This window comes from Nyctibius grandis, chromosome 2 (assembly GCF_013368605.1).
Source record: "Nyctibius grandis isolate bNycGra1 chromosome 2, bNycGra1.pri, whole genome shotgun sequence".
NCBI classification, from domain to species: Eukaryota; Metazoa; Chordata; class Aves; order Nyctibiiformes; family Nyctibiidae; genus Nyctibius; species Nyctibius grandis.
This window is the reverse complement of record NC_090659.1, coordinates 106,912,932-106,935,466: the sequence shown is the minus strand read 5'-3', so window position 1 is coordinate 106,935,466 and position 22,535 is coordinate 106,912,932. Positions and strand designations below refer to the sequence as shown.

General features: G+C 48.2%; 1 protein-coding gene across 1 annotated transcript; it reads left to right on the top strand.

Moving 5' to 3' along the window:
• The first annotated feature begins 11,236 nt into the window (after positions 1-11,236).
• SAP18 (Sin3A associated protein 18) lies at positions 11,237-14,777 on the top strand. The gene is given in 6 exon segments (XM_068422792.1): positions 11,237-11,346; positions 11,602-11,631; positions 11,633-11,712; positions 13,462-13,584; positions 14,276-14,414; positions 14,417-14,777. Coding segments are annotated over 6 exon segments (462 nt in total). The 5' UTR covers positions 11,237-11,274; the 3' UTR covers positions 14,435-14,777.
• Positions 14,778-22,535: the final 7,758 nt, after the last annotated feature.

Sequence of the window (22,535 nt, the reverse complement as noted above, 5' to 3'; positions counted from 1 at the left end):
TATCCATCTACTATTTTCAACAGGAACTGTGTATGCCACAGACTGGAAACTTCTAGAGATGTGTGACAAGGTGAAGAGCAGCATAGCCAGGGAGCTGCACATAAAATATATGTACTTTTGTATACTTAGTCAGAGCTCTTGGAATTTCCTGCTTTAGGAGAAGTAGCTTGGGTCCTTTAATGTTATTCTTCTATGGGAAGGGAAAAGAACAGATACTAGGGGGAAGATACTGGAATAACCATCAGCCTAATCTGTTAACGCTTATTCATGGAAATGTTCCCACGAAAGCATGAGCAGGACTGTGTCTATTTGAAGGAGATACTCAGCCCCTTCTCAGACTTCTGTGTTGTGCTCAAGGGCGGGATCACATTAATCCAGGAAGCAGCCACGGAAGGGATTTGTCTACACAGGAAACATAGAAGACAATATTAAGGACACATCTTCCAGACAATGATGTTGCAAGGGGACACACTGGCTTTGCCATGCAGGGTGTTTGGAGGATAGTGCTGTTGCCCTCAGAGCAGCCAGCGCAGGGGCTGCAGGTCAGGCAGCCTCCGTGTTTCCACAGCAAACTGGTGGCAGCAATACCCGCAACTGGGAAAAGCACCAGCGATGAAAGTAACCTTCACACCAGGTCTCCCACTGCTGCTGTCAGCAGTGGAGCTGCTCCAGTGAAGGAAAACTGGGAAACAGAGCTACAAAGGCGCATAGGCAGGGGCCAATGCTGCCAACCTAGCTAGTGGCAGTGAATTACAGGCTGACAACCTTCTGATGTCCTCTCTATAATACACGTCTCGTACAGAGTTTTTAAAATTTCCACTTATTGCAATGACAACCCAGTTATTCCTTCCTTACAGTGTACGAACATTTCTGTACTGAGGTAATTTAATACAAACAGTAGGGGGGAAATCCAGAATCTATGGTAGAGTATAACCCAAGTTATAAAAGCAGTTTATTACTCTATTGTGTGTCTAAAATTTCTGGAACATTGTAGCAGATGTATTTTATAGAGAAATGACAACACGTTTTAATGAAATCCAGGTTTAGATTCTGGCAACATTTCTTCCTTAATTTTATATTTTGTAACTGAGTCTACTGCCCCACCAGGAGAAATCAATAGAATATTTAGTACATCTCACCATCACACCTTCACGTGTATTTGTATAGAGAAGAAAATAACTCTACGTGACAGACCAGGACTTACTTTTTCTTTACTTGAAACCGAATTCTGTCTTCCTCTGCTGACAATTACAAGTTCCAGTTTGTTCTGGTCTTTTCCAGGTGAAATTCAAGCAGTCGTTACAATTTTTGCTGCACCTCTCTTGCATAACACATACTCTCCTGTTGATTTAGATTGCAAACAGTTTTGCACTGGGTCGGCCTGAAGTGCTGTGGAGCTGCTCTCCAGCTCCTTCCTCACACCGCTCAGGGGACACGGGCAGGGTCACATCCTGTGTCCCTTATCGGTGCCCACTGCAGGGAGCAGTGCTCTAAGGAAAAAAATGAAGAGCCCCACTGTTCCCAGTTCCCATGGCCAGGCCTGTTGCAGAGCACAGGAGCACTGTGGACATCCCTCTGAATCCCTCGCACATCCTGATCCATCAGGTACAATTTAGTTTGGATAAATTTAGTATGGATAAATCACATTTTTTAAAAAATATTATAGTCCAGTCAAATATATTTGCTTTATGAGAACATTTATGACACAGGAGTAAACATCTCTGCCAAATCGTGTTTCTTTCTCAAAAAGTCCCATTGTGGACTCTTCAATGGGTTAAAAACTGGCTGGATGGCCAAGCCCAGAGAGTGGTAGTGAATGGGGCAAAGTCCAGCTGGCGGTCGGTCACTAGCGGTGTTCCCCAGGGCTCAGTTCTGTTCTGGGGCCGGTGCTGTTCAATATCTTTAGAGATGATCTAGACGTAGGGATTGAGTGCACCCTCAGCAAATTTGCAGATGACACCAAGCTGGGTGGGAGTGTCGCTCTGCTGGAGGGTAGGAAGGCCCTACAGAGGGATTTGGACAGGTTAGATAGATGGGCCGAGACCAACAGCATGAGGTTCAACAAGAACAAGTGCCAGGTCTTACACTTCGGCCACAACAACCCCATGCAGCGCTACAGGCTGGGGGAAGAGTGGCTAGAAAGGGGCCCAGAGGAAAGAGACCTGGGGGTGCTGATGGACAGCCGGCTAAACATGAGCCAGCAGTGTGCCCAGGTGGCCAAGAAGGCCAACGGCATCCTGGCCTCTATTAGGAAGAGTGTAGCCAGCCGGTCTAGGGGAGTGATCGTCCCTCTCTACTCGGCACTGGTGAGGCCGCACCTTGAATACTGTGTCCAGTTCTGGGCCCCGCACTTCAAGAAAGATGTTGAGGTGTTGGAGCGAGTCCAGAGGAGGGCGACCAAGCTGGTGAAGGGTCTGGAGGGTCTGACCTATGAGGAACGGCTGAGGGAGCTGGGGTTGTTTAGCCTGGAGAAGAGGAGGCTCAGGGGTGACCTTATTGCAGTCTACAACTACCTGAAGGGAGGTTGTAGTGAAGTGGGAGTCGGCCTCTTTGCCCGGGCAACTAGCGATAGGACAAGAGGGCACAGCCTCAAGCTTCACCAGGGGAGGTTCAGGTTGGACATTAGGAAGAATTTCTTCTCAGAAAGGGTTATTAGACATTGGAATGGGCTGCCCAGGGAGGTGGTGGAGTCACCATCTCTGGATGTGTTTAAGAAAAGACTGGACATGGCACTTAGTGCCATGGTCTAGTTGACATGGTGGTGTCAGGGCAATGGTTGGACTCGATGATCCCTGAGGTCTCTTCCAACCTGATTGATTCTGTGATTCTGTGAAAATGTGTGGATGCTGCAGGTTTTCAGACAAATTGCTGTAGGTATTTAAAATGAATAAAAAAAAATAGAAATATGCGTGATAACACTCATCTGCCCAATATTATTCTCAGAAACACTTTTTCTGAAACTGAAAAAAAAAAAGCATACTGAGGGTGCTCTTTCAGGAAACACCTGATGTGGAAAAGTTCCATCCGAATGGCAGAATTACAACATTTGGCCATATCACAAACAACCTTAAACAAGGTCTTACACTGGCCAGTATGAGGAGGCTTGTTTACAAGGCACGCCATGGCTCTGCCTCACACACGACACCGGGGTCCTGGAGCGTGCGCAAGGCTGTGCAGACTGATCGCTGCTGCTGTCACGTTAACAGTGAAATAACAATTTTGCAATATTGTATAATGGTAAATCATCTTCAAAGCATTTTTATTAACTTACGGTCCTCCTGATGACTTTAGAAAGAAGAAGAAAACATACATGTAATCCAGACACAAATACAGATTCCTCCCAGGCAGTCAAGTCTTGGTGCTCCTGAATTAAGATACTGCCTGGGGGTCTCCGCGTGCTTTACATACACAGCGACAGAACCCTTTTATACATCGCAAACTAACAGCCCCCTCCTGCCAGCCTTCACCACGCTGACTCGTTCGCCTGCTGCCTCACGTGCAAGTTGAACAGGACCACAGAAGCCCAACAGTTACGCTGCATTTTTTGTGATCCCAAATGAACAAGAACTGAAGCTTTAGTGAAAACAGCATTATTTTCTAGGAGCACTACAGCCTTCTTGAAATCCATACTAACTTTGGTACAAAATACAGGAAATTAAAGGACTGTAGCGAAATCTACTGCACATGAAGCATTCGGAACATAAACTGGATCTGTCACGTTACCGTGACACAACATGTAGGAAATACCCGCAATCATCTTTGCAAAGAAAACATGATGGTGTTCTTACACCACCAGTTAAAGTTGGTTTGCAGTAGCAGCTCCATCCAATTTGAGACTTTGCTCACTAGGCTGATTGTAAAGATGTTTGAAAGACGACTGTGCTGTTGCCAGAACAGGGTAGTTGAACCTTCCACAATCAAGGTAAAGACCAAGTCCTCTATCAAACATGATTTATGGGATACACATACAACCATGTAAAATGAAGGAGTGGTATGTAGTCCTGGTTCGTAAGAACTCGCAAATGCAGCCCGTAAGCTGGAAGTCCTGGGAGCCCTGGGAACCTGAAAACAGCATGCTGCAAAGGGTGAGACTAATTCAGCTTCTTTGAACTGAGATTCAATGTACTCACAAGTCTGAAATGTTCAGAGTTCCTTGTTCTGGTCATCTGTTACAATTTTTCTAGTTTTTTGGAGGTTTACCTCAATGGTTGATATCCCATAGCCCAGCTGTGCCATTCCTTTCTGTATCTTCCCAAGGACAGTTTTTGTTTACTATCATCTTCTCTGTTCTGCCTAGAAAGCTTTAAGTCACCCCACATCAACTGCTCCTTTTGTTTTTCCCCTTTCAATCACAATTTACTTATGATAAATTGTTTCACAGGCCAACACGCTCTTCTCTAAATGGCTGTGGCAGCTTTGCCCAGTCCCAATATCTTAATGGTACCAACATGCCCTCTCATTCATAGCTTTCCTAGATGCCCCAATAAACAATTAAAAGTTCACTATTTAAACAACCACTGAAATAGGAACCTGTGTTAACAATTCTTAAGGAGGCAATTCACACTTCTGAGACCACTTGTCTCAGTTCTCTACAGGCATTCATATCTGAAAGTGTTTGATTCATATTTTGGGTATCTATCTCCTTTACAACAATGAAGGCTAGAGACTTGCTTGTATGTAGAGTCCTACTCTGCCTCACTACCGCAGTGAGGAGCTTTCATTTTCTCTACAGCATACACTAGGGTGAGTTTGCACAGGACACAGTGTCCCTGACAAGTACAGGGGACCCCTCAGCCCCCAAAACCTAAGAAAATGTGAAGGGGGGGGGCGGGGTGAAGCCATTAACTGTCTCACTGCCACTAAAGGGACAGACCCTATTCCATTCCTATTCTCTCCTCCATCTCCTACCTGCTCCTGGGCACGCACTTCCACCGCTCTTCTTGCACCAGGTCTAGCAATCACGGAATCAATTTAGAAAGTATAAAATGCAACAAACCGACAGAAAACCAACCCCCAACTGGATACTTTCATCTTAAATTAGGGAATTTAACCTATTCTTGGGAGCACCTAGTGAGGGCCACACCTGGCAGAAGGGAGGGAAAAAACCCTCACATGGCTGAGAGTAAGGACAGGCAGCGGGGAGCTAAACCCCCCTCCTTCGGCAAGAGCAAGCTGTTAGACTAACTCAGGTACATGTGGGACCTCAGCAGAAACCAGTGGGAATCCAGTTTACTGTGTCATGCCTTGTTTAACCAGACAGCACCGTCCCCAGTAAAACCTGCATCCCACAGTCCGGGTTACAGATCACAGACCACAGATCACATAACTGCATTTTCATTTCCAAATAATATCCAACTTTCTCCTCCAAATATGTAACATAAGAATCTAAGATTTTAGACTGAAAATAAATTGTGATTGTTAATACAGTTAATGAATAATAAATTAAGTCATGCCTGAATTTACTTAAAACTCAAGCACACTAGGTCATTTTTCACATAAATAGAGCACTCAAAAAGTCCTAGCAGAAGGAACTACTTAGATTCATAACAGAACTGTGCTTTATTTGTTACAGCTGTTCCTTTATGATACCTGATCCTAGACATAAATTCCCTTGTTTTGGAAATGGCGGTTCACATACTGAGCCCAAAGCATGTATTATCAGCGCAGACAGAATGAATTTTAACAGTGTAATAAACTGTATTGTTGTCTGGGAAATCAAATCCCGCAAATGGTGGCAAGGCTGAGTCACTCCCTTTGGTAATAAAATGATGATATGCTATAACTTAATATAGATTAAAAACTATACAATACTATCCAGGCTACCACAAAAGGAAGTTAATAAAAGCTGAGGGTGAACTCTAATAGGTTGTTGGTTTCTCTTGTCTTGTATTAGGTGTGCCATAAATCAACATTTTAAACTAAATGCTGTTGGCTATATCAGAGGTGAACTGCAAGAGCTTTTGTTGTTATGGACTCATAAATCTTCTTCTTTATGATGTACACAGAAATCTCAAGTGAATATATTTTTCTATTTTTTTTGCCCTACATATTTTAAAGATAAATAATACATTGGAAAGATACATCTATGGTGTTTGGAAACGTGAAATCAAACTACATCACCCTTAGAGCACAGGTATTTCAACAGCAGATACTTTTTTCATGGTGCAGAATTTATTGTATTTATTTCTCTCTGATACTATACTTATACTTGAGAAAGCAACCCAGCACAGATGTAAATTCACCCTGGATCTCCTTACTCAGAGAAGCACATTGCAGAATGGGGACCTGGAGACACAGCTTCAGTGGTACATGGTTCTGTGCTGTACTCTGCTGCAAGCATCAACAGAAAATTGTATGAGCAGTATAGGAACACTATGATAACACAGCATCAAATATAGCTTAATGGGATGGTAAAGGGATGGGAGCATCTGTCATATGAGGACACACTGAGAGAGCTGGGACTGTTCTGCCTTGAGAGAGATGGCTCCTATCACTGTCTATTTGACAGGAGGGAGTAAAGAAGACAGAGCCAGGTTTCTCAGCAGTGCTCAGTGACAGGAGAAGCTGCACAGGGCACATTTCTGAAATACCAGAAATTTAATTTAAATATATGAAGAAAAATAAACCAACTTTTTTTTTTTTTTTTTTTTTTAAACTGTGAGGGTGACTGAGCACTGGCGCAAGCTGCCCAGAGACGTCTCCATCCTTGGACATACTCGAAACCCACCCGGACCTGGCCCTGAGCAATCGGCCCTTGCTGACCCTGCTTTGAGCAGGGGTTTGGATGAGGCAGTCTTCTCCAGAGCTCCCTTCCAGCCTCAGCAATTCTATGAGTCTCTTATTTTGCACCTTCAAGAACATACATTTCTGCATCATTTTACAGAATTTAATTTGGTTTACTCTTGAAATGAGAAATAAATTCACATAATTTGAGGAAATAATCTAAGTGCAAATTCTGTGAAAGCAAATGAACAGCTACTGATTCTAATAGGAATAACAAACAACTCTCAACATTTAAAACCAGTTATCACATCAGAGAGAGATCTCTCTCCTACTTATTTAGTAAGACACTACCACAGACTCAAATTTAACCTAATACAAGATTCTATTCTTGGAAAAACAAGACCATAAATGGAAAGCGTATGCATTGGATGTTTCCTGAATGTAATATTAAGGGAAGTTAACTCTAAATATAATTTACCTCTTTCTCATTTACTTTAATCTACTGCTAGTTACAGTGGTTGATTATATTATTTACCTATGTTAGACATCTGTTTAAATCAGTCTCCATATAGAAAGAAGTGGCTTTTTCCAAGAAGCATCAGTATCAGTAGCTTATTGAAAGCTTTTCTAAGAATCAGAAAACACAGGCAATGATTCACAGAGTATGTGAGCACAACACTGAGCAGAACATGGAGAGAAGCCTATGGCAGCACACCCTGCCTCCTGCCAAATCAGACTCCCCACAGTGACTCTATCCCTGATGTTAAAGGTATTTTCCAACGAAAACGATTCTGTGATTCTACGTTCACAGGTTTTAGGAGGAATCACGTAAAGTCCTGTTGACGCTGCCCCGGGATAACGTAGCAGTCAGGCCTAGCGGAGCCCCGGCTAGAACGGGGCCCCCAAGCCAGTGTGGTGCAGCCCGTGGCTGCACTGCCTGGCCTCCCAGGAGCAACAGCCAGCTGCACCGCTCTCGCAGGTTGCCGCTCGGTGGCGATGCGCGGGCAGGCCGCGGAGCCAAGCCGCCAGGACGCCGGGAACCGCCACCCCTCCCGCGGGCGGCAGGCTAAGGGCCACTCCCGGGCAGCGCCGACCCCCTTCCCCCTCAGGCCTCGACGACGGCGGCGGGCCCGCACGGCTGCAGCCCGCGGCGGTGGGACAGCCCGCGGCCGCGTCTCCTCCCCTCCTGCCAACCACTCCTTCGCCCTGTGGCCGCTCGCCCAGCCCCGCTCCCGGGCTCCAGCCGGCGGTACCCCACGGGGAAATACATGGGAAAGGTTTATGTCGTAGGGGCAAAAGGGTTCTGGGACAGGAATTAGCAGGGCTCATTCGGAGAGCTTTAACTAGATTCGAAGGGGGATGGGGTAGTAGCTGGGCTTGCACCACTGGGGCAACGCTCTAGTGTTGAGGCAGACCAGGAGGCCTCCCATCCCCCTGGGGTGAATCGGTGTGCTCAGCTCGCTCCCTGAAATGCCTGTACACCAATGCACGCAGCATGGGGAATAAACAGGAGGAGTTAGAAATCCGTGTTCGGTCGGGGGGCTATGATCTAGTGGCAATTACAGAGACTTGGTGGGACACCTCGCATGACTGGAATGTGGTCATGGATGGCTATGTCCTCTTCAGGAAAGACAGGCCGCTAAGGAGAGGTGGTGGAGTTGCTCTTTATGTGAGTGAGCTGCTAGAATGTATTGAGTTCTGTCCAGGGGCGGATCAGGAGCGAGTTGAGAGTTTGTGGGTGCGAATTAAGGGGCAGGCTGGCAGGGGTGATACTGTTGTGGGTGTCTATTACAGGCCACCGGATCAGGATGAGGAGGGTGATGAGGCCTTCCACAGGCAGCTGAGAGCAGTCTCGCAATTACAGGGTCTGGTTGTCGTGGGGGATTTCAACTACCCTGATATTTGCTGGAGGCCTACTCAGCAGCCAGCCTCAGTCCAGGAGGTTCCTCCAGTGCATTGATGATAACTTTCTGATGCAAATGGTGGATGAGGCAACTAGGAGAGGAGCGCTGCTGGATCTTATCCTCACTAACAAGGAGGGTCTGGTTGAAGAGGTGAAGGTTGAGGGCAGCCTTGGTTGTAGTGACCACGAGATGGCAGAGTTCAGGATCTCATGTGGCAGGAACAGAATAGCTAGCAGAATCACAACCTTGGACTTCAGGAGGGCCAACTTTTGGCCTTTTTCAAGCAATTGCTAGGGGAAATCCCATGGGACAGGGTACTAGAAGGTAAGGGGGCCCAAGATAGTTGGTTAGCATTCAAGGACTGCTTCTTCCGAGCTCAAGATCAGAGCATCCCAGCAGGTAGGAAGTCAAGGAAGGATACCAGGAGACCTGCATGGTTAAACAGGGAACTGCTGGGCAAACTCAAGTGGAAGAAGAGGGTGTACAGATCATGGAAGGAGGGGCTGGCCACTTGGGAGGAATATAAGTCTGTTGTCAGAGGATGTAGGGAGGCAACTAGGAAAGCTAAGGCCTCCTTGGAATTAAACCTTGCAAGAGAGGTCAAGGACAGCAGAAAGGGCTTCTTCAAATACATTGCAGGTAAAACCAACACTAGAGGCAATGTAGGCCCACTGATGAATGAGGTGGGGGCCCTGGAGAGAGAGGATAAAAAGAAGACAGAGTTACTGAATGCCTTCTTTGCCTCTGTCTATACTGCTGGAGGCTGTCCTGAGGAGCCCCGGACCCCTGAGGCTCCAGAAGAAGTCAGGATAGAGGAGGAATCTGTCTTGGCAGATGAGGGCTGGGTCAGGGACCAATTAAGCAATCTGGATGTCCATAAATCCATGGGCCCTGATGGGATGCACCCGCGGGTGCTGAGGGAGCTGGCGGAAGTCATTGCTAGGCCACTCTCCATCATCTTTGCTAAGTCGTGGGCAACGGGAGAGGTGCCTGAGGACTGGAGGAAAGCGAATGTCACTCCAGTCTTCAAAAGGGCAAGAAGGAGGACCCGGGTAACTATAGACCGGTCAGCCTCACCTCCATCCCCGGAAAGGTGATGGAACAACTTGTCCTTGGTGCTGTCTCTAGGCACATCAAGGATAGGGGGATCATTAGGGGCACTCAGCATGGCTTCACCAAGGGGAAGTCATGCTTAACCAACTTGATAGACTTTTATGAGGACGTAACCCAGTGGACAGATGATGGTAAAGCTGTGGATGTGGTCTATCTCGATTTCAGTAAAGCGTTTGACACGGTCTCCCACAGCATCCTCGCAGCTAAACTGAGGAAGTGTGGTCTGGATGATCGGGTAGTGAGGTGGATTGTGAACTGGCCTGAAGGAAAGAAGCCAGAGAGTGGTGGTCAATGGGACAGAGTCCAGTTGGAGGCCTGTGTCTAGCGGAGTCCCTCAAGGGTCGGTACTGGGACCAGTACTATTCAATATATTCATTAATGACTTGGATGAGGGAATAGAGTGCACTGTCAGCAAGTTCGCTGACGACACCAAACTGGGAGGAGTGGCTGACACACCGGAAGGCTGCGCAGCCATTCAGAGGGACCTGGACAGGCTGGAGAGTTGGGCGGGGAGAAATTTAATGAAATATAACAAGGGCAAGTGTAGAGTCCTGCATCTGGGCAAGAACAACCCCATGTACCAGTACAAGTTGGGGGCAGACCTGTTGGAGAGCAGCGTAGGGGAAAGGGACCTAGGGGTCCTAGTGGACAACAGGATGACCATGAGCCAGCAGTGTGCCCTTGTGGCCAAGAAGGCCAATGGCATCCTGGGGTGTATTAGAAGGGGTGTGGTTAGCAGGTCGAGAGAGGTTCTCCTCCCCCTCTACTCTGCCCTGGTGAGGCCGCATCTGTAATATTGTGTCCAGTTCTGGGCCCCTCAGTTCAAGAAGGAGAGGGAAGTGCTAGAGAGAGTCCAGCGCAGAGCCACGAAGATGATTAAGGGAGTGGAACATCTCCCTTATGAGGAGAGGCTGAGGGAGCTGGGTCTCTTTAGCTTAGAGAAGAGGAGACTGAGGGGTGACCTCATTAATGTTTATAAATATGTAAAGGGCAAGTGTCATGAAGATGGAGCCAGGCTCTTCTCAGTGACATCCCTTGACAGGACAAGGGGCAATGGGTGCAAGCTGGAACACAGGAGGTTCCACATAAATATGAGGAAAAACTTCTTTATGGTGAGGGTGACCGAACACTGGAACAGGCTGCCCCAGAGAGGTTGTGGAGTCTCCTTCTCTGGAGACATTCAACACCCGCCTGGACGCGTTCCTGTGTGATATGGTCTAGGTAATCCTGCTCCGGCAGGGGGATTGGACTAGATGATCTTTCGAGGTCCCTTCCAATCCCTAACATTCTGTGATACTGTGAAGCCGCGCTCCTTCCGCGCTCCTTCCGCGCTCCTTCCGCGCTCCCTCCCCGCTCCCACCGCCCTCACACGCCCCCCGCGCTGCGCACTCCCCTCCCCGCCCTCACCCAGGGCCTGCGCCGCATCCAGCCCCGCCCCGCCGCGGCCGTCACCGCCCCCCTTCCCCTCTTTCTCGCGAGATCTGAGGCGCCCGGCGGAACATCCGGGACGCCGTTGTGTGCGCGGTGGGGCAAGATGGCGGTGGAGTCGCGCGTCACGCAGGAGGAGATTAAGAAGGAGCCGGAGAAACCGATCGACCGGGAAAAGGTGTCGGGGGTGGTGCCGTGCGTCCTCCGACGGCGCTCTCGGGCGCGGCGGGGCGGGCACCGGTGGGTGGGGGGGAGGGTATGGCGGCGCCGCGAGGCCTTGGGCCGGGAGAGGGGGGCGGGCCTTGGGGGTGGTGAGCGGCCCCTCATCGCCGCCCCGCGGCCCCCTCATCGCCGCCCCGCGGCCCCCTCATCGCCGCCCCGCGGCCCCCTCATCGCCCGCCCCGCGGCCCCTCATCGCCGCCTCGCCCCGCAGACGTGCCCGCTGCTGCTTCGTGTCTTCACCAACCAACAACGGGCGGCACCACCGCATGGACGAGGTCTCCCGCGGGAACGTGCCCTCCAGCGAGCTGCAGATCTACACCTGGTGAGTGCGCGGCGGCGGCCCGGGCCCCTCCGCCTGGCTCGGAGGCGAGGGGGGCCCTGCGGGGGCGGCTCCGGGCAGTGTGCGGAGCTTGCCTGGCTTGAACTCCTTGCCTGATAGTCAGCTGCAGAGGGAGTTCGGTAGGCCCTGTGTAAAGCAGGGAGCGTGGGGAGGTTTTCGTGGGGGCGGTTGTGTGCTCCGCCGCGGTGGCAGCTCCGCGGGGGAAGGCAGCTGCCACTGACAAACAGCGCTTCTGCCTGTAGCCGTGGCGGCTTAAGACGTGGCGTCTGTGGAAGCACAACTTCAGTAAGAGCTGATCGCTGCACACTGAAACTCACTGCGGCCGAATTGCCCAGTTACCGATACACGTAATCAGAGACTTGTGTTGTGGTGTGTCTTTGGTTATCTCTGTGATAAGATCTGTGATCTCGTTGAGATCTCTGTGATCTCAACGAATCTATTCAGCACAGAGGTTCTCCTTTAACTGATGCTTAAATTTTCTTCTAACAGCCCTGTTTTTTTAGTAGAAGTAGTTGTCCCAGAAAGGTTGAACTGTTGTGTGAATGGTGTGTTGGTTTTAAGTCGGAGCCTCTTGAGAGTGGAGTAATGCGTTTCTTTTTGTCTGGTCAGGTAGCAGTGCTTTAACAGAGCTGCTTTTTATTGCTTTCAGATTTAGTTTAGAGAACTGCTTTAGTCTGCATTGCAAACACATTGGTTTTTGTTTATGGTATTTTGAAGAATGCTTTTGAAAGTGAATTATGCTACTTCTTAAATCTTGTTTTTCCTTCAGGGTGTCTGCTAGGGTTATAACTTGTATATTGCATGTTGAATAAATCCATTTTTGTGGCTAGCAAACATGCAGTTCTAATTTACTTCTTAATGGGATTTATGGACTTGGTCCAGGCTATTGATGGTGTCTGAGCTGTTTGCCATCTGCAGAAGTCAGAATGGGCATTGTCTGTCAACACACTGCTCCTTGGTTGCTGGAAGCTTGGAGTGAGTGTACAGTCTGTATAATAAGAGCCGCTTTAGTTCTGATGATTGAGTCTTTTTGTTCTTGAACTTCTAGAAATGAGCTTTGGGCCTGGCCTGGTTGAAGGCTAGGAAAAGGAGGAGTGCTATCTATTAGGGCAGAAATGGAAATATTGATGGAAATGGAAAACTATTCCTCTTTTTTTTTTCTTTTATTTCTACATTTCCTCTAGTATTCAATAAGCTATTTTAACATAGATACCGACTTAGATGAGGAAACACTTATGGTGTTCATCGTATAAGTGTATTTAAGAAAAAAAGTTCCCTGCTGTTTAAATTATTATTCTTTTGAGAGACATAGAAAAGCAGATGCTGAAATGTTCACATAGGTGAAGAGACTTGTCTAATACCGCAGTAAATCAGAAGCTACTACAGCTCGAACAGCATTTGCACTAGACCATACAGTCTCCAGAGTACAGTAAGGGGTGAATTCTCCCAGGTGTTATAATTAATAACAAGAGCAACTTATTGTCACTTGTTTGTTAGACCAAATGTATCATTTGGAATGCCGTGGAGTTCTGAAATCAATGGCTCACTATGTAGCCAAAATGTAAGATCTTACTCCTCTTCAGGTATTGCCAGAAAGTATGCAAAGGGAAGGAAATGTACGGTTGAGTTGTAGCAATATATTGATTCCACCTTAAATGGGTTTGGGGAAGGTTTTTTAATTGTTGTTGCTTTTGAGAGCATGAACCGCTTTGGTTTGTTTGTTTAATCTAGGATGGATGCAACTCTGAAAGAGCTGACCAGCTTAGTGAAAGAAGTCTACCCAGAAGCACGGAAGAAGGGCACGCACTTCAACTTTGCAATTGTTTTTACAGATCTCAAGAGGCCTGGCTATAGGTAAATGGCATTTCTTCTCCGGGTTAATAGAAGACTTCCTGCACTGGGGCAGTAAGTTATTTTTCAAGTTCAGAACCCACAAATCGAAATTGGGAAGTTCTTAATAACAGACTATATGACGACCACTACAAATGCTAAATTGAGCTTGGTGACCATTGTTGTTAACGTGTTCCCAAAACAATGAACCTGTGTGCTCGAAGGCTTTGGTTGCTGCTTTGGCAACCGACCAGAGCACGGACCTACAGCTTGGCAGAAAGCTTTGTTTCTGGTGCTGCAAGGTGTGGTAGGGCTTGTGTCTGAGAATGCATTTGAATTTTTCAGTGATCTTGTTGCGGATGTCCGTTTTCCAAAACTGTGTGAGCTGTCCTTTGTTAGCAACCAGAGGATATATCTGCAGGGTGTTGTTCTGTGTGTGTATGGAAAGGGGGCAAGGGGTTCTCTCTAGTATTTAACTTGATATGGTAGAAGGTTCCCCCACCATTCTACTCCATCAGAAGAGGATTTGGTGTAGCTTTTCTTGGTGCACCTGGTACTGGAGGGGAAAAAAAACCCCAGCATCCCTGTGTACGTAGCTAAATGCAGTGCAGAGGATGGCACGGGAAGGTGGTCGTGAGCTGATACAGTTCCTGCTTTGCACACCCAGAGAGATTTGCCTCTGATAATTACCTTGCCTTTTCTCTCCCACGCGCAGGGTGAAGGAGATCGGCAGTACCATGTCGGGCAGGAAAGGCACAGATGATTCCATGACATTGCAGTCTCAGAAATTCCAGATAGGAGACTACTTGGATATAGCAATCACTCCTCCGAATCGTTGCACCGCCCCCATCGGAGCCGCATGAGGCCGTACTGAATGATTACTGCTTTGTATGGTTACATCTTCTGTTTATTCCTACTTGCTGTTCTAAAGCAGGCTTATTTTTTTGCTTTTGTTGCTAAGCAGGAACACCTGAAGGCAAAGCTGAGCGTCAGAAATGAAAGTTTTAAATGTTTAAACCTTAACTTTTAGTTTATTTGTTTAGAAGAAACACTTACCTTTAGCAGTGCCATCATTCTATCCCTGAGTGTCATAGTTCAAACAGTAACGTCAGCATGTCCTGCGTTTCAAGATTTCCATGAAATATGACCAGGAGGATTACAGGTGTTCTGTAGTTCTCCTTGTTTGGAATAAAGATCGACGTGATTAATCTTTTTGATAGTGTGGTGGTGGTTGGGTTTTTTGTTGTTTTTTGGGCTTTTTTTTGAAGTGGATTTCTGCAGAGAAGTGTGAGAGTTGGCTTTTAAGCAGGAGTTGAAATTGAAAGGAGAGCCAAAGCCTTTACCTGATAGCTTCTGGGCTTGTTGAGTAGAGGCAGGTGGCCTCATGGGGATTCCTTGTACAGTAGGATTTCTCAGAGCGCTGCTGGCTGGATTTTGGAGGATGAGCACGGGAGGGGTGTAGCCGAAGGCAGGCAAGCTCAGTGGTGCGCTCCCTGCTGACATAGATATGCTGAGAGGGAGAGTCAGAGATGAGCTGTGCAAGGCTGCCTGTCCTCTGCAGGGGAGCGAGGGCAAACCATGCGGCTTCCAGGGGCTGCTCCATCTCGTGCCAAGATGGTGCCAATCCATGGACTGGGAGTGGTGTTGGTGACACCAGCATACTGGCCTTACCGGAGGAAGATGTGGTTCAGCACACTTACACATCATCCTTACTCGAGTTCTGAAGGACCTAGTGTTGTCTTTAAAAACAGCAGGTATACAGCTGTCTTGGATGGAAGGTCATGCTTTTCTTAGGACAGTGGTCTCCAAACTTTTTTTGATTGCACACCCCATCAGTAAAAAATTTTTGAGCGTGTGCCCACGAAATTGTTTATTTATGAATTACATACATCTACTACTGTACTAATATATTATGTGCTAAGGGGTAGCTAAGGGGTCTCAGTTGTCCTTGGGGAAAGTGGAAGGGCTGGTCTGTGTGGTAGATGCTGCTCTCTGGGAAGCAGCTGATGCTGCCTGGTACCTTCTCAAGGAGCAGGAGAAAGAAGGGGTGACCCATCTCCCAGCAAATCAGTGCAATACCACAGGATGGGGCCTGGGGCTTCCCATAGCTCAGTGCTTGCCAGTTTCTGCTGTCATTGCAGGGGGAGATCTTGAGACACGCAGGTGCCTGTGCTTGTGCAGCAGGCCCCAGCTGTCCCCGGGGCTGTGTGCTGCTGCCAGTGACCCCAAGCATCCAGCTGGTCCGGAGGGAGCCAGGTGCTTGTTTTCTGCATGTTGTGCCCTTGTGTGCTGAGAGAAAGGCGAGAGCAGCAGCAGTAGAAGCCATAGCTGCTCCTTAGGGCCTTCACCTTCCTTACTTAAGGCCTTAGCAGAGCAGAGGCTAAGACTGAAGTGTTCCTGTCAGCTGAGGACAAGGCATGCCTTTCATGAGCTGTGATTTGTGTATTTTTTTTTTCCCTAGGAGTCCCTTGGTGCAGTATAGCCTGAGGGATTTTAGGTTCAGTTCTGCCCCTGGTTCACCCTCTTCTGTCCCCTTTCTCTGGCTTCTAAGTTAGGGAGTTGTGATTTCAGCCTTCATGAATGACCCTCATTTGCAGAATCACCTGCATCCAAGTCACTTTTTCCCCTAAGACTGAAAAGTGTTCCCCACCCTTTTTAAAAAAGAGCTCAGGAAAAGGCAATATAAATGCTGCTTTGTAAAGCACTGTGAGCGGCAATGGAGCTGGTCTAGCGGGGCCAGAGGAGGGAATGGGTGGGATGTTTTGCCAGGGTGAAGGCAGCTACCTCTGGTATGAGAGAGAGGCTCTCCACGATACTGCTGCTGTGGGGAGCCCACGTGTTGTAAGCTCAGTGACTTCTGTGTTACCAGGGGCAGGTTTGGTCAGGCTTGGGACCTGTCTGCCTGCGTGCTGGGTCATGACCATCTGATCAGCCATCTGGTTTTTAGCACCTTATAGACCTGGACAGACAGAAAAGGGAAGACTGCTTCTAAGTGGCCTGCTTGCCACAGGGCACCATCCACACTGCGAAATGAGTGAGGTGATTCCTGCAGTAACCAGGGTGTAATTACAGAATTGCATGACCTCCACCAGAGGCAAGGACACACCTGCCATTAGAGGTACACAGGAATATGGGCATTTCCTCATTTTTGTGTCCTGTTTTTTTCCTTTAATTGCATTTAAGGCTAATTCTCAGAAGTAAATGTAGTCAATACATAAGGCAACAGCAGCAAGTGAGCCCATGTCTGTGACTCGGCTGCTCTGGGAGGGGGCTTGGCTTTGCTGCTGGAAGGGGAGAGGTGGCCCAGTGAGGGCATGTGCTTTCCTTTTTCCTTTTGGATGCTTAAAGCCCTAGCAGACACAACTCTCACTTTCACATCTCCACTTTTACCAGCAGCCACCCCTACTTTATCTCCTAGCTCCATAAAACAAAGAATTAAGATGACTGTTTCCAAAAAAAAGGTTTCCCGACTGTGTAATTTCTTAGAGGTAAACCGCAGGCACAGCACCCAGCCAGCAGGCAGCTCTGGCCTCCTGCCCAGGGCACTCCAGGGATACCATACCTACTCCTCCCCTGGCAGGTGATGCTCCAGGCCTCACCTCATCCCTGTCCTTCCTCAGAGGGGCTGTTTTTCTCTGCCTTAAACCAGTGACAAACACCTGAGCCACTGGTGCAGGTCACCAGCCCCTGCGATCCCCGGCCCCTCTGGCCGCAGCCCTGAGTGGCTGAGCTGAGCTCCCCAGCAGGGCCAGGAGAAGTGCCCCACACCCTGCCTGGGGGGTGCAGCACAGTCCCACCGACCCAGCCACAACACCCAGGCACCTTCCCCTCATTTCTCTTTCTTACCCTCAGTAGCAGCTGCTGCAGGCTGCTCTGCTCCCATAGATGTGGCTTGTTTCCGTGTTCCTTCTGGTGTGCCCGTCCTGCCTGTCCAGGTTTGGTTTGTCCCAAAGGACTCTGCTCTGCCTTGCCAAGCAAACTGGGTTCTTAGAACTAGATTTTTTTTTTCCTTATTTTATCCACCTAAACCAAGGCTTTTTTCAATTTAATAAATAAAAAAAAAGGTGTCTCAAAAATGCTTTTTTTTTTTTCACACCAAGAAACCCCCCACCATTACCTTGTTATACCTTACAGAAATATTGCTGCTGTTGATTGTTAGCCAGGCTTTCATTTAACATGGGGGGGAAAAGATTCCTCTTTGGCATGTGCAAGCCTTAAACTAAAGGCTCTGTTTTCAGTCCCCCTCTGATATCACCACCCCTCCGCTCCAGGGTCATGCATGTGTATGTACACACGTATGTATGTCTGTAGAGGAACAGAGGCTACAGCCTCAGGAGAGCAGCTATTTCCTTCCCTGCAATGGCAGCACGACCCTTATAAAAGTTCTGCCTGTTTCTCTGGTGGAGGAACTGTGATCTGGGTTAATGCCCTCCCTCGTTAACAAGTGAGGACAACTCTCACACACCCTGTCAATAACCTGGGCTGCATCAGACACGCTCCTTGCTCCCGCACCACATTTACTGTCTAACTGGAGCCATTGTTGAGGCTGAAGTTTTGCTTTACAGCTCTGGTCAAAAGCAGAAACAACCGTGATGCAGCAGGAAAACATTAAGCGTTATCAGCAAGTTCTCACGCTTGCGATGGAAAGCATGGAAAAATGAGGTCTCAGAAATCCTGTTGTGTCACAGCAAATGAATGACAACAGCTACGGTCGTGGTCAAGAACAGCGCTGTAAGTCACACGACAGCTAAGACACAAACTGCCAAAAGCGAAGTGATCCACTTGCCTGCTGCTCTTGTCTCAGCCCTCGCGTCTAGACATTACAGCAGATCAGCTGGGCTAAAAAAAACCCATCAGTTCCTCCAACAGAACAGGACCCTGAGGAATGTGAATGGTAAAACACCCAAGTTGTGTCATGCACAGCAGGCACTGTGGCTGGCCACAAAGACCTGTCGGTAATGAGGAGGAGGTGCCTGGCTGGTGTATCAGGGCAAGGCACTGGAGATGAAAAATGGTTAAGGGCTGAGCTCAGAGGGGCCATGGTGTTCACGACCCTCCCTGGGGTATTTCCAGTCTCACAGAACTAACAGGCTCAAGCAGAGACATTCTGGCTCAAAAACTCACTTGGCCTCTTCAACACTCAGCAAGAACTTCCAGTGAACGCTGCAAGTGACAGCTGCGAGGGCACCTCTGGGTGAGCGCCTCTTAGTGCTGGCTGAGGCATGAATTCCCCACCCCATGATTCAGGCAAACATGACTTAAGTGTCTTCAGGCTTGAAGAGACTTGGGGTCTTTAACAGAGGCCTGAAACTGCACCTGGCCCAGACAACCCCACTGTGTATGCTGTTTGAATCCAAGTATTCCTTTCCATGAGTCCTCTGGGCATGTTTGAGAGAAGACCTGCCAGCACTCCATTGCTGAGCAAGAGATAGGAGCAAGCATAGCTGACCCTTCTAGTCTTCTGCTGAGGTCTCCTAGCTGAAAGCCATGAAGCACATACCCAGGCTTCAGAGGACAGGAGGGTAGAGCCCCAACAGTGGTTCCAGGTAAAGCATTTGAAGAACAGCACCAGGCATGCAGCAGCCCCGCACCAACACCCCTCTCTACCTGCCTGCTTAGGTGGGGCTGTGCATTGTCCTGCAGCCCTTGCCTAGCCCGGGGCCTGCTGGCAACGTGCCCTGCTCCGGCTGCCTTTGGTGTAAGAACTGCACTGGAGTGCAGGAGGCGTATGCTTGCAAGGGAGAAGGGAAGCACATGCGTATAAAAGCACTAAAGGTTTGAAACATGGTCCCACCAGCACCACATCACAACAGCCTACGTGGCCAGGGACAAGCCACACCACCGTGCACCTACAGAGCCCTCTTCCAAGGGTGAGGTTTGTCAGAGCAGCTGTGTCCTCTCCAGTGCAATTCATGCACAACCACCCAAGCAGTTGTCCCAGGGAAGGGGAAGGGGTGATGGGTGGTGAAGAAGAGGAATTGCTTAGCTGCCATGGGATTGCTCATGGAACAACAGCCTCAGGAAATGTTACCAAAGCAGCCCGACCGACAGGGTACGGTTCCCCGTGCAGCCTAGACTGACAGTGAAGGAGGGGGTCCCGGCTCCCACTGCCCCTGCCTCTCCCTTCTCTGGCCTGAACACCCGTTTGCAGGTGAGCAGTGACGTGGGTCAGCACGCAGAGTCTGTGCGCAATGTAGCTTTGGAAAACAACAATTAGTTCGTGGAGGCTGGGCAAGCAGGAATGGCTTCCCGTGCAGCCACAACAGCAGTGACACAACCGACGTGTGGGACCTGCAGCTGGGGGAGAGGAAAGGTGGGACCATGCAGCCAGGCCATAGCTGGGGTTACAACAATTGTGTAACCAATCATTAGGGAGTGTAACTGCAGGGCTTTCAGCTAGGAATTACGAAAGTATTTGAACACCTTCCTGCTGGGCATCCTGCAAACTATCCTTTGCTCAGTCTCTCCCCAGGAGAAGTATCCATGTAGCACAGCATCTTCTTCCGCAGACCATTTCCTGTGTGGACACGTTTGTGCTATTTATTTTTTAAAACCCTTCAACTTGAATTAAGCAAGACAAAAGAGATTCACAGACCTGGTCAGCTCCCTACCATGATGTCAGCTGCCCCTTTGTAAACATGGGTAGTTCTGTAAGAACAGTGTGAGGTTTCACGTTTAAGTTGATGGACAATTGAGCCAGCATTGACTGATGTCTTCTTAGTAGAAAGTTGCATTCCTGTGGACTGGTGTACGTGCGATTCCATAGTGCGGCCACTGGATGTTGGCATTGCTCCTTATAAATGCCACAAGCTCTGTATTACTGTCCCACGGGGAAATAAGGTACTCCCAGAATACAAGGCAGCTCCAACATCAGCTGCAGCTATTGATGGAGCACATGTAACCACCATGAGTACAGGAACATCTGAAAAATGACAACAGGGAACAAAGCAAATACCACATCTTACAGACCACTTAAAGCATCCACGATGCTTTAAATAACCAAGGAAGCCTGGACTGCAGCTATTGCTCCAGTGATTTATAAAAACATCAATAAAATCACAACAGAAGGCACTAAAAGCGATGTGTGTCATTTATCCATTTGACAGCCATCTGGGAAGTTTAATTTCACTGCAAGACCTAAATTTGTAATTTAACCTCAGACAAAATATTCCTAAGATAAGAAACCCTAACATTTGATATAATCTTTTTTTCATTTGTTTGAGTAAGAACCACAGCAAATGAAGGAAAACTAAAGGCTATGCTTTTTTGGTTGCTTCCCAGATGTCCCTAAATATTGAAGTGCAATTTTTTGCTGGGTTCAATCTTTTCTGGCTGCAGGCTACTGCTAGAAGATGCGATCCTGCTCTCATCCTTCCCTTATGTCTGATCTAGTGATCACACAGGCAGAAGCTGAGTTTGAGACTACTGTTAGGGAGGATAAGCTAGAAAACAAAACAAAATTAATTAGTCTTTCAGTGGCTCAGCAGATGGAAGTGTCCTGGTTTTATCTGGAATAGAGTTAATTTTCCTCCTAGTAGCTGGTACAGTACTGTGTTTGGGATTTAGTATGAGAATAATGCTGATTGATAACACACTGATGGTTTAGCTGTCGCTAAGCACCAAGTCAAGGACCTTTCAGTTTCTCATGCCCTGCCAGCGAGAAGGCTGGGGGTGCACAAGGAGCTGGGAGGGGGCACCGCAGGGACAGATGACCCCAACTGACCCAAGGGCTGTTCCATACTGTATAGCATCATGCTCAGCACATAAACTGGGGGAGATGGCTGGGGGGGTGGCGATTGCTGCTCGGGGATGGGCTGGGCATGGGTCAGCAACTGGTGAGCAATTGCACTGTGCATCACTCATTCCGTATATTCTTTTATTATTACTATTTTCTCTTCCTTTACTGTCCTGTTAAACTGTCTTTATCTCAACCCATTAATTTTACTTTTTTTTCAATTCTCCCCGTCCCAGCAGGGACAGGGTGGGGATAAGTGAGCCGAGTAGCTGCGTGGTGCTTAGTTGCCCCCGGGGTTTAAACCATGACAGTCCTTTTTTTAGCAAAGTGATAGCCTTAACCCAACTCCCAGAGGTGATAAACAGCACATAAATATCAATAAACAGTATATACTGCAAGTCAGGTATTCCATAACACAACTCTGAGAACAAATAAACAACATTATGGACCAACGACTATTAAACTAATATAATGAATGCTTGCTAACAAATTTGATTTAACACGCTCTGGCAGACCTGTCGTTATCGCAACCCTTCAAGCCCTGCACTGGGTGCCAAAAGGACTATCGTGGTTTAACCCCATCCGGCAAACTAATCACCATGCAGATACCACTCAGTCCCCACCCCAGGTGGGATGGGGAGGAGAACTGAAAAAAAATAAAATTAATGGGTTGAGATAAAGACAGTTTAACAGGACAGTAAAAAGAGAAAATAGTAATAATAAAAGAATATATGGAATGAGTGATGCACAGGCAATTGCTCACCACCTGCTGACCCCATGCCCAGCCTGTTCCCGAGCAGTGATTGCCCCCCCCCCAGCCAACTCCCCCCAAGCCAACTCCCCCCATTTATATGCTGAGCATGATGCTATATTGTATGGAATAGCCCTCAGGCCAGTTGGGGTCAGCTGTTCCCAGCGCTGCCCCCCTCCCAGCTCCTTGTGCACCCCCAGCCTTCTCGCTGGCAGGGCATGAGAAACAGAAAAGTCCTTGACTTGGAGCTTACCAACAACCTAAACCATCAGTGTGTTATCCAATTCAGCATATTCTCATACTAAATCCCCAAACACAGGACTGGTACAGCTACTAGGAGGAAAATTAACTCTATTCCAGATAAAACAGGACCAGGAAGGAATCCATCATAAAACTGCGGGACCTCTACGTTCTGTGCACAAGAACGTGGTGACACAGACTCTAGTGGCAGGAGCCCCCAGTAAACTGGATTAAGCACAACACAGAACC